The 16,597-nt window shown below is 39.1% G+C and overlaps 2 protein-coding genes across 6 annotated transcripts; both read left to right on the top strand.

The window, feature by feature from the left end:
* The first annotated feature begins 2,020 nt into the window (after positions 1-2,020).
* On the top strand, positions 2,021-4,782 carry LOC109156619 (protein FLX-like 1). 5 transcript variants are annotated; one of them, XM_019304474.1, is made up of 5 exons: positions 2,021-2,246; positions 2,735-3,363; positions 3,433-3,596; positions 4,000-4,117; positions 4,403-4,782. In XM_019304474.1, exons 2-4 carry the CDS (start codon positions 2,843-2,845, stop codon positions 4,092-4,094), a joined length of 780 nt encoding a protein of 259 aa, XP_019160019.1. In that variant the 5' UTR covers positions 2,021-2,246; positions 2,735-2,842; the 3' UTR covers positions 4,095-4,117; positions 4,403-4,782. The 5 variants fall into 5 exon arrangements, with proteins under 5 accessions (XP_019160019.1, XP_019160020.1, XP_019160018.1 ...); XM_019304475.1 differs by having other exon boundaries at positions 4,409-4,427; XM_019304473.1 differs by having other exon boundaries at positions 2,022-2,246; positions 4,017-4,117; positions 4,409-4,782.
* Positions 4,783-10,206: 5,424 nt separating this feature from the next.
* Positions 10,207-14,484, top strand: LOC109156637 (zinc finger BED domain-containing protein RICESLEEPER 2-like). Its single transcript, XM_019304489.1, has 4 exons — positions 10,207-11,120; positions 11,165-11,669; positions 14,055-14,255; positions 14,437-14,484. The coding sequence occupies exons 1-4, from the start codon at positions 10,207-10,209 to the stop codon at positions 14,482-14,484; spliced, it is 1,668 nt and encodes a 555-aa protein (XP_019160034.1).
* The last annotated feature ends 2,113 nt before the right edge of the window (positions 14,485-16,597 follow it).

Genomic DNA, 16,597 nt, shown 5'->3' with positions numbered 1-16,597 from the left:
GGTCGCAGGGACCGTATATTGTATTAATTATCGCTAATAAGCTATTACAAGGCTTGATTAGGACAATAAGGCTAGAAGATAGCAATTTAGGAATCTGTTATGTTGTGTCGTCGTGTCATTGTTTAGGACAAGAGGGAGTCCTTTTATATCAGCTCAAACCCCCTAACCGCACCCCTAGAATCGGGATTAGTTGGATCGGCCCGCTTTGACCGCGTCCCCTCCGGGACTGGGTCCAAGGCGGGCCGAGCTCGGCCTAGCCGAGTCCACCATGGACCGGCTCGGCAGTGGCCGAGTCCATGGTGGTGGGCTCGGGTGTACCGAGCCCATCTGTGGCCGACTCGGCCCAAGGCCGAGATGCCTTGGGCCAACTTGGCCACGGCCCAATTGACTGGGCCGAGGGGCTTCTCGGGTCCGTCTCTCCGGGTCGGTTCGTTCCGGGTCCAATATATCCATCAATATATATATATATATATATATATATATATATATATATATATATATATATATATATATATATATATATATATATACCCATTTCTTCCACAAACCCATAACAGTACGTAATTACGTATTTCATTAAAAACACAAAAAGAAGAAATTTACAAGGATAACTAGGCAGTTCTTGCTCGATCTTTCTCTGAACACAAACTGTATTATCCACTACTAGCCTGCAGTTCATAATATCCCTGTTTTCTATCCAAATTGCCGCATCTCGAGTCACGAAAGTTGTTCGCACCATTTCCATATCCTTCAGAGTTTCCATGATCTCCACGACTACTGATTTCCTGACATGCTGGTCCACCATGATTACGAATCAATTTTAATCTCCTTTCTTCATTTCTTCATCAACCAAAAACCTAGCTGATTTCGCATAACTTTCATTCATAATTGAGCTTGGATCATCTGTATGCATTCTCTTAGCTCCACCATTACCATGACTAAAATTAGCGGTTGAAGTCTAATTCCCATATGGATCATTATCAAAATTAGAGCCTTGATTACACGGCGAGCGAAGAACTTGATAGCCATCACATATGGACGATGAGGAGATACTTAGAGGGGGGAGGGGGGGGGGGGGGTATGGTGATCGACGAATGGGTCGTCAGCCGGTTGCGGTGAAACTAGCGGTGGGTGCCCATGGTAGAACTGGCCGGGATGTGGCTGATATTGCAGTCGAGGGTTGGGAGGGTCAGTGATCAAGGCCGGTTTTTAGATTTTGGTGGCCTCGTTCGGATAAATAAATGGAGCCCTACCAAAATCATAATCTTTAAAATTAATACTGTATTTTTTTAATAATAAGGTGATAAAATGTTGTCGTGCAAAGAAAAAAAACACAAAAAACATATTATGGAATAAATAATAATAATAATAATAATAATATGCTCAAACTCGTAATGTAAAAGGATTAAAAAAAATAGAAGAAAGAAACAAAAAATATATTATGTAATAATAATAATAATAATAATAATAGCAGTAGTAGTAGTGTGCGCAACTTGAAATGCAAAAAGATTTTTTTTTAAACGGAAAATGTTCAAAGTTAAAGTAGCACTCAAGTTTCGAACCTCTGACCTCCAAGTTAAAATACAATAAAACACATATTCCTACCATTCCTCCATGAAGCCTTTTAAATTTAATTGAAAACTTTTAATTTTTATTTCGAAACTAGCTAGGTAAAAATTAAATATTGAATCCTCTAAAATTTGGGGACCCTGTGCGGTAGCCCAGCTTGCACAGCCTAAAATTCAGCCCCGTCAGTGATGATGGAGGGCAAAATGGTGGTGCGATGGTAAACCTGTATGAATCTTGTATTTATGAAAAAAGAAAATTAAAAAACATAAAAAATTCATATTATTACCGGTAACTTGTTTAAAACCTGTAAAAGATGTTAGGTGCAAAAAAAATAATAGTTAGTGAATTTAAATATACGTTTTGAAAGATTAAGGTGCAGCATAAATACTCACAAATGATTCATGATGCGGGATGCCATTTATCCTTTGTTTAATTCAACGTCTAATTGTACTATTGTAAAAATTTAGGAGAAAAAACGGATAGAATGAGAGAAGTGAATGAAGCGTAGTCCAAAGTCCGAAGATCGTATAAGCTTATAATTGGCTAATTGCATCCTCCCTTGCTTCTTCATCCTTGTTAGTGTTTTGCTTTCTGTGATTACTAGAGAATGTGACTTCATCGTGATCAATATCTCCTTCACGGAAGCCTGTCGGAGAAGCGATCGCGGTTGGGCAAAGGTTAGTCTCCTTGTCATTCGAGCTAGCGGTCTGTGTTAGTAAAATTGATTTTGCGCTTCTTCTGAGAGGTTGAATTGATTTTTTTTCCCCTGCCTCTAACAACTGTTCCACGTTGCTCCTTGCTAGGGTTTGTTTGTTTGTTTGCTTGTTTATTTATTTATTTATTTATTTTTTGGTGTGTGTGTTCTTCTAATTTTGTCTGATTGGTTGATTTCGTTCATTTGATTGTGAAAAATGCCAGGCTTGGGAGAAACTGGAATGAAATGTTCGAAAACTTTTCCAGTTGATTAAAAGTTTCATTTAAATAATTGGTGCATTTGCTGCTTTAATATAATATCAATAAGCGTATTTACCATCGTCTATTCTGATTTCTTTTCCGCGTCATCTGGTTGAACACTATTTTCTATAACTACTTTCATGCATTCGACATGGATTAAAGGCCTTCTAAAATTAAGTTGTTAACTTGTTCTTCATATTATATTCTCTAGGAATCAAATTGGATTGAGCTTTTGCACATATCGTCTTGATAAAAAGAAAAAATAAATGTTTGGACGAAATCTTGTCCTCATTCGATAAAAGGTGCACCCCACACTGTGATGGCTCCACCTATTCATGAGCCACCACCCTTTGCAAGAGGCCGCGGGCCAGTTCCTGTAATGCTTGAGGAAATGAGAGAGAGGCAAATCGCTCCACACCCTGCTATCCTTGAGGAACATCTTGCAGCTCAGCATGAGGATATTCAAGGATTACTGGTTGACAACCAGAGGTTGGCTGCAACTCATGTAGCACTTAAAGAGGAACTAGAAGTTACACAATTTGATCTTCAGCGAACAGATCAATATGCACGTGCCTTGTATGCTGAGAATGACATGCAGATCAGAGAACTTTATGAGAAGTCTGCAAAGATGGAAATGGATCTCCAATCTGTAGAAGTTATGAGAGTTGAGCTTATGCGAGTACGTGCTGATGTTAAAGATTTAAATGCTGCAAAACAAGAGCTCACTACTGAACTCCAGGGGATGACTCAAGATTTGACAAGGATGAACGCAGATATGCAACGAACTCCAGTTATAAAGGCAGAAATTGAAAATCTTAGACAAGAATTGCAGCGATCAAGGTAATAATGTTTTCATTTGCCTTATGCCCCTATGTTTTCTTGACCATATTGCCTTTGGTTGTCCTGTAGGGCTGCCATTGAGAATGAGAAGAAGGGATATGCAGCAAACTATGAGCATGGTCAGGTTATGCAAAAGAACTTGCACTCAATGTCTCGAGAACTGGAAAAGCTCCGTGCAGAGATGGCCAATGCAGAAAAGAAAGCTCGTGCTGCAGCTTCAGTTGGGAATCCAGGTATTTATTCTCTCTCTCTCTCTCTCGATCTGCCAACTTGCAGATAATGGCCTCAATTTTAGGAGTTGGTGCACTTTCTTTAATGCTTTTGTTAGTTTCTTTCATTTTCTTGATCAACTTTTAGTCTGTAATTTTTTATTTATTTATTTTTTTTTGGACTTAGTTTATTGGCTTGAATTTTCTTGATGAAGTTAATTGCCTATAATAATTTGATTGAAGTATGAACCTTCTAATAGTTTTATATCCTCAATTGATTTCAATTGAATTATTAAGTCTTTTAAGTTTTATAGGTTTTGCAAACTAATTTAGAAGTCCATATTTCACAACGGTGGAGAATTTTGTACTTGCATGCATAAGTTTTAATGTCATGAACAATTAAGGCATTGTTAAACTTGCTTGACAGGATTTTGTTTTCAACAGTTGCAAGTTATAATGGAAATTATGCTAATCCTGAGTCAGGCTATGCCGGAAATTATTATCCTGTTGGTTATGGCATGAACCCCGTAAATCCCATGCATCCTGTAAGTGGAACGACACAGATTTTATTTTCTCTAATAAGCTTTGCAGAAGGACTATTGAGTGATTATGAAATAATTTCTTTTTTGGAAATATAAACCCCATTTAATATATCCTTCTATGATGTATGTAGACTGATATATTCCTAATCCTTTTTCAAATTTTAAGGTTTGCACAAGAAAATATTTTAATTGAATGATTATAAAGTGCACTCTTTTGTGAGACATAGTTTCTTATTTCCTTTGAAATAACCAAAATGTTTTATTATTTAAAATTTCCTTTTATCTCAGTCGCAGACTGGAGCTGAAGATTATTCTCAATATGCACCTGGACCTGCTGCCTGGGGTGCTTATAATATGCAGCAAGCTCAAGGACTCAGATGAACTAGTTTATACTAGGTTGCAACCTTGTGTTTTGCATACTGCATTCTGGTACTTCACATTGGAACCCAGAGTTAGGTTTCAGATGATAGAAACTTGATTATTCTGGGACATGCTTTATTTGGGTAGAAAATTTGCATGTCTGTTGCTGTTTGTTTCATAATCCAGGACAAGTATTTGCCACCATGTTTTATAGGAGATATTTTATGGTATGCTTAGTTGCCTTGTTTTGTTTACTTTCACTTATTTCATCCTTGGAAAAAATGCAATCTGTGCATTGTTATATTGAAGCAGCTTCATATTTGCAAATACTATATATTTGCAATTTCTATAATCAAGCAGGTTCTATGTGCGAATACTAAACTGATGCAGCTCGGATCCTTGTAATTGTTCCTATGTGTTTAATTATAGGTATCTATCAGGTGTATCTTCATTTCCGTAGCACAGTAGCATTTTCTTTTAGTGCTTGTTTGGCACATCTTATTTTGGAGCTTATCTACTAAAAAAAATAGGAGTGGGGCCAATACTAGGGTTTCTTACTTTCGCGCATTTACTTATTTACTCATCGCGCAGTCGAAGCTAGGGTTTCTTACTTTCTTTCTCCGTTTTTCTCATTCTCTCATACTCTCATACTCTCATAGTCTCATTTGAGTTTTCTCTCCCACTCTCTAATACTCCGTTACTCCTAGTCTCTTAATCTCTCAGTTCCACAACCACCCGTTGTGTAGTCCGGTATTCCGGTGGTCTGGTCTCTCAGGTGTTGGTGGAAGCCCTTGTTGGCGTTGTTGCTGGTGCCTGGTGCTGTGACCTCTACTGCCCTACTGGTGATATTGGTAAAAAGAAGCCCTTGTTCTCCTGGTATCTGTGAGAAACGAAGTAAATCTTCTATCCCTAGTTTTTTAAATTTGATGCATGCATGATGAGTTGTTATGCGATTTTGTGATATGTTATGCCACTTATGTGAATATTTGGTGGAAGCACAGACTTATTGAGTGTTTTTTGCAAACCCTACTTTGATACTGTCAGTTTGTGAATTGTTTTTCGCATTTTGTGAGAATTTATGATATGTTATGTTATATATCTGGTGGAAGCACTGACTGATTTGAGTGATTATTGCAAACTCTAGTTTCATACTGTTAGTTTGTGAAATGTGTGAGTCTGAGTCTATGAAATTTGTGATATACTAATTTGTTGGAAGCCCTTGCTGTAACACCCCCGATTTTTCAACATTTTTAAAACTTAAATCTCAAAGTTAAACAACTAATCATCAAGACAAAAGTCAAGCGGAAGCTATATAAATTTGCTAGCTACGAATTAAATTTCCTTTAGCTTTTTAGGCTTAACTATTAGAGGTTCTCTAATGATTAACCATTCTGAGCTTAAGATAACAATTTAGGCTTTAGGTAACAAGAAAGAGTGAGGTCTTAATTAAATGTATTCTCATAGTACCTCGGAATTAAAAACCAAAGTTAACCGCTCAAAAGGAACAAGCAAGACACAAAGGAGGAATTCACTCAAAAAGATAACAAGGAGAATCACACAAAAAGGTGCAAGAATAACACGAAAAAGGTACACTCGCAAGGTAAAAGGTAGGCTCAAGAACGTTACATGCAGCCTCTTCCTCCACTAAACCCTCAGTCTCGGCCTGCGACCGGCTCATCACGAACACCCTGCCCGAAGGCTTTGTTCCTCCCACACCTCGACCGGAATTCCCTCCTGATGGCCCGTTAGGTCTCGCGCTAGCTGGCAAGGATTGCTGGTGGGACTGAAGGTGGCACTCAAAGGCTTTGTGGCCCCTTTCCCCCACTTGAAACATTGAAGCGCGTTCCCTTGACAATCCTTCCCGATGTGGTCCTTCCCACATCTCTTGCACCCGAAAGGCCTTCCTTTCTCCCCGCTATCGGCTCGAGTAGATCCTTGAGACGGAGGAGGTGCGGGTCTGGCTCTGAAATCTTGCCTTGGCTTCTTGAAACTATGCGATCCACTTCCTTCACTTCTCTTCTTGGCAAACTCAAAGGACCCCCGTTGAAGCTGTTGCACCCGATACAGATCCGCTGCGCTCAGGTAGGCCTCATTCAACGTCCTAGGCTTGCTCACGGTCAAAGCTTTCCGGGCTTCGTAGTTGAGTCCCGCCACAAACTTCTCCACCTTTGTCAACTCGGTGGGAACCAACATTCGAGCAAAACGGACTAGCTCAAGGAAACGCTTGTGGTATTCCACCACCGATGACGACCCCTGCTGAAGATGTAATTACTCCTCGTACATAGCCGATCTCACGTGGGAAGGGTAGAACCTCTCCCTCAACTTGTCCTTCAAAGCTAACTAGTCAAATCCAGGCTCTTCTTGGCACGCTGGGCCTTCGTGCACCCACCAAAGATCGGCCTCGTGGCTAAAGTAAAAAGAAGCCAACTCCACGCGGCGATCCTCTGGGCAACCCACAACCGCAAAGATCTTATCCAGAGACTTGATCCACTCCTCAAGCAGCACCGGATCTTCCTCTCCAGCAAAAACAGACGACATATGTCCCGAAACTAAACGTCCCACGTCTCGATTCCCAGCAGGTGGCGGCGGAGGAGGGTTGTTGTGCAAAAGGGCCTCACTCAGCATCTGCATTGTTTGGGTCATATGCTGCAGGTTCTGAGCCAGCTGCTCGTTGGTCGGCGTCTCTGGGGTACGGGCACGATGACGAGGCGGAGCCATAACGAGATTCCACAGAAACAACACGGTTACGGTAGGCACAACAAACTGCGCGCCCTTACTCGACGCTAAAGACAATAATGCTAAGACTAAGCAGAAGCAACTTAACAAACACAACAAACAACAAACAACTCACAGCTCACCGTGCGTCTTAGAAGTCCTAAGTCCTAAACACTTAGGTACTTAAAGGTCAACTTATGGTCTCAACTCACACTTAACTTCTTAAAGTCTAACTCTTAACATCCTAGGCTCAAACCTAGGCTCTGATACCAACTGTAACACCCCCGATTTTTCAACATTTTTAAAACTTAAATCTCAAAGGTAAACAACTAATCATCAAGACAAAAGTCAAGAGGAAGCTATATAAAAATCGGTAAGCGTTATGCCACACCCATAAACCATGGGTGCACAGGCTAGTCAACAAAAATCTAACAAAACATTAACAATCTAAGGCACACATGCCAACAAAGGATAAGCGTCTAGCATGGGATCTATACTATCTAAGTACACATCTAGCGCGCTCGGCATCTACTCAAAACCTGTAAAATCACGGGATAACACCGGTCAGCGAACATTGCTGGTAACCCATCAATACGCGTTAAATAGCATAGTATAGATAGTTATAATCAAAACCATTAAGAACAGGAATACAATATATATCATTTCAAAATTGAGGAGAAGAAGTCAACATCAATAGACTCATCCAAAACTCTCAATAAAGACGAGGATCATCAACCTCACAACAAAGACAAGACCACAACCAACATAGACAATACAACTCAGGATGCAACCCACCATTCACAAGGTGGAGTACATCAAGACATGCTCATAAGCAAGGAATTCAAATCCACCAATGACAACTTCATATCATCAGTTTCATAATATCAAGTTTAACATTCAAGTTCTAACCTTATGCCTTGTTCCAACCTTATGGCTACCTCCGGCCTTATAACAGTTCCAACCGTTACCTCCTAGCGCCACCTTGTACTTCTGAGTCCAACCTTATACCGTCGGGGACCGTCGCCCCCCCCCCCCCCCCCTCCACCCACTTACACCACCAATCATTCACCGCCGAACTCTCAGTACACGAGGGTACCATTAATTTCATAATCACACACCACCAATCATGTGAGCAAAGCTCAAGTCATTCACCACCAATCACATTCATAGTCACACATAGTCATCAATATCATCAAGAAGATTAAGGCTCAACAATAGCCCCAATCAAGTATCAACAAAGGGCACAACGAATTGCATACGATCACAGCATAGGAATCAATCAAAAGATCACAATAAAGACATGAGACCATACTCAACAACAAAGGATTATAATCCAACACCAAATGATTGTCAACACAAGTTGTCAATCCCAATTCGAAGGAACAAACCACACATACTAGCATATCAACATTAAACTAGCATGCTTATCAAACGGGTAAACCAAAAGTTGTTCCAAATAACATTCAAGACTCACGTTAGCCCAACGAATCACAAAGTTAGACCCTTAACACGATTCAAGATACCAAATCCTACCATGGATTCCTAACACACCGTTCTAGACGTACGAAACATCAAGAAGACTCACAAATAGCCCATTAAACCAATAACGGGAGGTCAAAACATCAATACCGAGAAGAAAGAATAACGAGGAACAAATCCCCGGCCAACACCAATATGGTACCCCGCGGGTAGGGCCACGGGTGGACCACCACCCGTGGTTCCGCCTGCGGGTACACACACCCACGAGACCGGTTCCGCGCGGGTGAGGCGGCAGGTAGGGCCCTGCCTGTCGTTCCGCCCGCGGGTACACCCTCCTGTATACATTAATCCCTTCGGGGATTTTCAACAACAAGGCCAAGTTCAAGTCCAAAACACCTAAAATCTCACACGCAACAATAATATGACTTGAACCCAAGAAATAGCCAATGACATTCAAGAACCCTAAAATCAAGCTCTAAACATGCATCACCATAAGATCATGCATCGAATCTCACAAATCATCACAAGAATCAGAAGTAGAAGCCAAGAATCATCATGTGAGTAAGAAAATAGGTTTTGTATAGCATGAGTTACCTTTTTATCCTAATAACTTCCTCTTATCACCCTTAATAGCCTTTCCTAGAGCTCCTCTTCCACACCAACTTCATACACAAACCAAAACACAACAAAGACCCTATCTTTACAAAAAGACACCTAAAATGAGATTAAAAACACTAAAAAGCTAAGGATCTTACCCTTTCCTATGCTCAATAAGGAGAAAGTAGGAATCTTGGTAGGAAATCTTGCAAGGTTTGGATGCACAATTTCTTGCTTGGAGAAGAAGCTAGATTATTTTAGAGAGAGGCTAGAGTTTTTGAGTTTTTGAGTTTTTGCTTGAAGGGTGAATGAAATGAGAGAGTCTTGTTAGGTTAGTTTGAATCACAATTCTTAGGTGAAAAGACATTTCTACCCTTACTAATGTTGGAAAGACAAGGGAACAAGGGCACAACTCAAGAAGCACAAGGTACAACCTTTTGACTTAAGTGGCTAGTCAAAATCTAGTCCCTCGACTATTAAATTTCAGGATTTTTAGAAATGGTTTAGCAAGGAAACTTGGATTAATTCTTCAATTAATCCTCGATTAGTGTTTAGATTTACGGGGTGTCACACTTGCCTCGTAAATCTAGATAATGATGCCTGATGAACATGAGGCCATGACTGTATAACAATGTCTGCCTCTCTGGAAAGGGAAATTAAAACCCTTAATCTGGATTTGTTTAAAAATGTCAAAGTACTCAAGTTTATGGATGTTTGCCCTTAAATTCCCCCTTAATGCCCTTAAATCTTAATGACAAAATAAAATAAAATAAATAAATAATTATGTATTCTTTGAAAATGATGACACACAATGTGTCTGATTCTGGAATCATTTCTGCTTCTGTGATTCTGTGTAATTGTATGCTATGCTGACTGTGAGACTGTTTATTCTTCTTGAATATGAACCCTACCTATGCTTACTGATAATTCACCATTTTTAGATGGAAAATATCAGTATACTTGGTAGTCAACCTCCCAACTCTTCAATTGATGGACCTTCTGGGGTGGAAGCCCAAACTGTTGAGAATCATCAACAGAATGAGCAACCTCTTGCTACTGTTTCTAACAAGAAAAGGAAACAGGTTGATTCCAGATCACCAATGTGGGATTATTTTGAGAAGATAAAGGAAAGTAATGATGTTATTGTAAAAGGCAAATGCATTTATTGTGCAAAAATTTATCAGTGTGAGTCCAAAAAACATGGTACTTCTTCCTTAAGAAATCACATGGTGAGCTGTTTGAAAAATCCTCACTCCAAGGACACTAGACAGTCCCTGTTAACATTTCAAGCTGTTACATCACTTACATCTGGTCAACCTACTGTGGGAGAAATAGGGACCTGGGTATTTAATCAAGAGTCAATTAGGAGGGCCTTGGTTGAAATGATAATCATAAATGAATTTCCCTTTAGATTTGTGGAAGGAATATGTTTCAGGAGGTTCATAGCTATTGCTTGCCCTAGGTTTATAGTTCCATCCAAGTGGACTATAAGTAGGGACATCCTAGTTGTCTATGAAGAGGAGAGACTAAAATTGAAGTCATTTTTAAGGGGAAGCAGTCATAGGGTTAGTATCACTACAGACTCTTGGACATCCATCCGAAGAATTAACTACATGGTAGTAATTGCCCATTTTATTGATTCTGAGTGGAAGCTTCATAAGAAAATTCTTGCATTTTTCCCTGTTACCTCTCACAAAGGTGAATATCTAGCCAAAGCCCTAGAAAATTGTTTGCTAGAGTGGGGGCTTAGAGATGTGTTTTCTGTGACTGTTGATAATGCTTCATCAAATGACACTGCTATGGGGTTTCTGAAGAAAAAATTGGTGTCTTGGGGATCATCTATTGTGAGGGCAAAGTATCTTCACATGAGATGTATTGCCCATATCTTAAACTTGGTAGTTCAAGATGGTCTGAAAGACTGATAGTTCTGTTAAGAAGGTTAGGGAGGTGGTTAGATAATGTTAGAAACTCTCCTGCTAGACTTAAGAAGTTCAGGGATTTGGCTGATTGGTTGAGTATTGAACAAAGGTCTTCATTGTGTTTAGATGTTCCAATCAGATGGAACTCTACCTATTTTATGTTGCAGTCTGCATTAACTTACCAGAAAGTGTTTGAATCTTTGGAGTCTGATTGTTCTTTCAAGTCTGATTTGGGTAATTCAATTCCTGATTTTATGGACTGGGAATCTGTTGGCAGTTTGGTTCAGTTACTGAAGTGTTTTTATGACATGACCATTAGAATTTCTGGTTCTTTATATGTCACCTCAAACACATTCTTTACTGAGATTTCTGATATGTACTGCCTATTGAAAAGCATGGTGGAAGCTGGTGGGGCAGTTGGTGATATGGGGAAAAATATGAAGGCAAAATTTGAGAAGTATTGGGATGATGTTGAAAAAATGAATGTAATGATATTTTTTGCAAACATTCTAGACCCTAGAGAAAAGTTAGAGTATATGCCTACTGTAACACCCCTAATTTTTAAAACTTTTAAATCTTATGAAATAAAGGTAATTCTATTATCAATTCCCAAACAGAGCATCAACTAACATAATAGTCGGGGTGCTATGCCACATCTGAGCTGGAGAACTCAGATGTACAAGCTAAACTATCCAATCATAAGAAATCCTCAAATCAATATCTAATGCAACTCCAAGGCACGCAGGCCATAATAGAACTAATCTAACTAAGTCCACGGGTCCAACTAGCACGCTCCGGAGCTATTCATCTGCGCCTGAAAGCCAAATAATATCTGTTCAGCGAATAATGCTGGTAACCCACTCCAACGCGTTAAAGTACAATATAGGTAGATATAAGAAACTCATTTTGGAACTGGAATACATATATACTTATGAAACTCTAATTTAAAACCGAGAATAGACTCAATCAAGCAATAGCAGATGCATTCAATACGATTAAACACAAACATAAAGATTCTAGCATGCACCCTATGGTCACAAGACTACGCAATACCAATCATAGCATTATTCAGTTACTATTTCAGTCAACAATCAACAATAAGACACGTATACACATATGGTGGTGCCGCAGGACCATCCACATGACCCGAACCTTGAGTTCCATTGCCAAGGGGTAAGTGCATATAGCCCTGACATGGCCCTGCAGCACTTTAACTTGTACCGCAGCACAAGGAGATTGATCACAACCAATCAATGAACCGCAACTCATTTATATCATAAACGTTTAATTGCAACCAAACGGTGGACCGCAACCATATATATATATATATATATATATATATATATATATATATATATATATATATATATATATATATATATATATATATATATATATATATATATATATAACAGCCGATTGTTCTCAACCAATCCAACTGCCTGTATAGCCGACCGATCGCAACTGACCGAGTTAATACCTGATGGTTCTCAACCCATCAGATAGTCACTATAGCCAATTGATCGCAACCAATTGGGGTATCATGCACAATCAACATAGAAGCCAAACAACATGCAATCCACATTAACACATAACGAGGGGGAATCATCGGGGAGCACTTATCCTAACGTAACAAACCACATTAACCTACCCATGACACTTCCTACGGGATCATACACCTTCCTCCTAGGCCAACGGGATACCAATTCTACTAGTATGCAAGACACAAGACTCTTTTATCCTATGAACGGTACCCGATACATCAAACTAGGCTCACACACTACAAACGGAGTACAACGGGACACAGGGAAACAACAAACGGGGGAAAACATCACATTTCCCATCAACTTTCTAGCGGGTGGACGGCGGGTGGAGGACCACCCGGCGGCGGCCATAGTTTCCAGCGGGTGCCCGGCGGGCAGGGCCCGCCGGCTACCCGCTGGGAACGGGTACAAAGGGGCAGCGGGTAGGTGGCGGGCACCCCTGCCCCCACCTACCCCCACTGACTCATATGTAATATTTCGGTCCCGGGATCCTTCGTGGAACCCGAAACCATGTCGAGACACATTCAAACATAAACGACAACACCACGTATTCAAGTAACAGAATTAAATCAAGAATCACACCAAATACATCCTAACACGACTCCTAAACATGCCAAGACTCAACTCCCGATCATGCAAAATTCCACCAAAACATACCAAGAATAACATAATATGAAATCCACGTTATTAACCCTAGGGCTTTAGACATAAACAAAATATAAGATTATTCATACAATTTATCATAGCATCAAGAACATCAAGATCATCACATAAGCATCAAGATTAACACATAAACACCATATAAACTCTAGGAAAAACTCTATTAAGACTCAAGCACATAATCATATATCAAAGGAGCCAATGAATAAGATATAGAGAGGAAAATAGGTTTTGTTGAGACATGGGTTACCTCTTAGCCTTAATTAGAATCCTTGGCTGCTAAGGTTCTTTCTCTAAGATCTTCTCCTCGTGGGTTCTCCTACGTTTGGTGACAGGGGAATTCCTGGGGATATCTTGTGTGGTAGAATCAATTGTGGTGGGATTTCTAAGTGCCTCCTAAGTCCTTATATATATTTAGGAGTCCTAACTAGGGTCTAAATGGTAAGGATTCACTTATTCTATTCCTTATAGGACTAAGGGTTTGGTTTAAAGATAAGGGTCCATGATCCATGGTAGGCCACCTTAATTAATTAAGGGGAGCCTAATCCAATCAAATCTCTTCTAATTATTATTAATGGTAAGTAATTAAATAATTAGTCCGGGTTAGAGGCCGTAACACGGGGTGTTACACCTACTCAATTTAATCATATGTATGGTGAGGAAAAGGGTAAACCATTCTATGAAAAAGTAGTTGATGCTCTTGCTGAATTATTTGATGATTATTCTACATCTGCCTCTTCTACTGTGAGTTCTGTCCCTTCTATGCCTGTTTCTGTTCAGGCTACATCTGCCTCTTCTGTTTCTGTTGGGAAGCCACAACATTTTCTGAAGTCCGAAATTAAAAAAAACAAAGATTGGAGTCTGGGGGTAAGAAACAAACTGAGTTGGATATTGTTAGTGTTTTAATTATTCAAAAAACCCCAACTTATAATTGGCCATATTATTATGGCAAACTAAGGTAGGTTTAGTCTAGTGTCGATTTTGTTCTACAAAGGACTGATCAATCAGATACAACATCAGAGGGACTGACACTGAAGATCTGTTTTAGGAAGCTGATTCCTTAAAAGCTGTACGCAGTTTAAAGAAGACAGAATAGGAAAGACGATCAGCATATCTGGCTTGGAAAGGTATGGACCGGATCTTTAAGATTACATTCTTCAAATATTGTCCTACCATCTACAATCAAAGATATCTATGGAGAGTGTTCTTATGATGGAACTATAAGTACTCTCATTCGACAAGAATTAGGGTTACACTTTTGAGAGAGAAGAAACACTCCATACGAGTTTATGAGTTCTGATCTTTGATTATCATTCCCCTTTTCAATACAACATGTTTATGGTGATTATGATGAAGAACATGAGAAGGATTATTGTTGCTTAAACGAAAGGACACTACGATCACACAGTTGCGGGAACAACTGAGAAGAGCGTTACTGAAGTGGACTGCATCAGAGTGGGATGTCCAAGTGAAGGGATTTCATTGGACTTCTGTATGCATGACTCTCCATCTTCAACAATCCACTAAACCTGTGTAGACTGGGTACGTACCTTGTGTGGGGCACTTGGGTGAGATTATTGTTTCTCTACCTTTGTACATTGGATTATGATTTAGTGGATTGGACACCTATGTGATCGTCCCCCAAACGTAGATACACACTGTATCGAACTGGGTAAACATCTTGTGTGTTGCTTTGTGATTGTTATCTCTTTCTATTATCTTTGCAATGATCTGCCTTACCGACTGACTTCATCGCTGAATCAGTCAGTCCATTTCATCAGTTAGTTAATCCAGTTAATTTGATTAAAAATGAGGAAATGCAAAATTACATATATGTACTTGAGTGAGGCAATAGTTGAAGAGGAAGAATCTTTTAATTTACTTGGATGGTGGAAGATCAACTCTGCTAGGTTTCCAGTTCTGTCTAAGCTTGCTAGGGATGCCCTAGCCATTCTAATCTCCACTGTTGCCTCAAAATCTGCCTTCAGTACTTCTGGGAGAGTATTGGATCCTTTTAGGAGTTCTTTAACTCCAAAAATTGTGAAAGCAATGGTGTGTACACAAGATTGGCTTAGAATGCTAAATACTCCTTTATGTATTGAGGAGAATCTGGAAGAGTTGGAGAAGTTTGAAAAAGGTATAACTTTTACTGTTTTATACTTACATTTTAAATTACTTAAATTTTTAATACTTTTAACTTTTGTTTATTTTGCAGAGTTAAGTGGTGATGGTGGAAGTGGGAGGTCTCTTGGTTCTACACTTGCTACAATTCCTGTAATGTTATTATTTACATTACTTGATTTACTTACTTGATTTTATTGTAATCTTTTACAGTATTTGACTATTTGACTCAATTGCAATCTAATCTCACTATCTCAGTATCTCACTTGGTATTTTTTGAGCCCACTGTGTTTGACTCAATTACACTGGACATCTGTAACTCTGTAAGTATGAAGGCCTAGTAACTTTTACTAAGTTGCTGCCTCAACTCTCAAGTCCCTTGGGCATTTGGTTGGTAATGTATGAAATATTTTATTATGTTTGTTCCCTTTATGTTGGCATTTGGTAATGACGAAGCTTCCACCTTTAATCTGAAAAGGATTAAGTTGGTGAGTTGCTCTATACTTAAGTTATATTGAAGCAATTTGCCATTAATCCAAATGATATAGAAAAAATGCTTACTGAGCCAAGATTGATATAATCCCTTCTCTGTTTTTCATTTTCTAATGCTTGCTCAGTTGCTTACTTGCTTGTGTACTAATTATTTACACTAACTTGTCACAATTCACAGGAAGAAGAGTAGGTCTAATTGTCTGAATTCTAAAAGTCTAGGAGTTCAGTAGTTGACACTTGTAGTGGCTGAGTTGCTGATTTTGTCTGATTTTGCTGATTTTGCACTTGCAGTTTAGAGTTTAGACTGTTCAGTAATCACTAATCAGTAGTGTATTTTGTAAATTTGTTATTTAGTTCCTTTACAGTTGTGTATGTAGTTGTGTAGAGTTTTGGTCTGTAACAGTTGAGTAGGTAACACTATGTCACTATCAACTTAGTTATTTACTTTTGTTAGAGTCTTAGACACTTAAGACTCTTAGTGTTAGTTAATAGACTATTTAGTAATACTAATTACTAAGTTAGTAACTTAGTATAATTAGTCTATTACACTATCAATTATTTACTTATTTATTCAGTATTTCAGACTTTCAATTAGA

Source organism: Ipomoea nil, unplaced genomic scaffold (genome assembly GCF_001879475.1).
Source record: "Ipomoea nil cultivar Tokyo-kokei standard unplaced genomic scaffold, Asagao_1.1 scaffold2749, whole genome shotgun sequence".
Classification (NCBI taxonomy): Eukaryota; Viridiplantae; Streptophyta; class Magnoliopsida; order Solanales; family Convolvulaceae; genus Ipomoea; species Ipomoea nil.
Note: the sequence above shows the minus strand (reverse complement) of the source record. Positions and strands in the feature narration are given on the sequence as shown.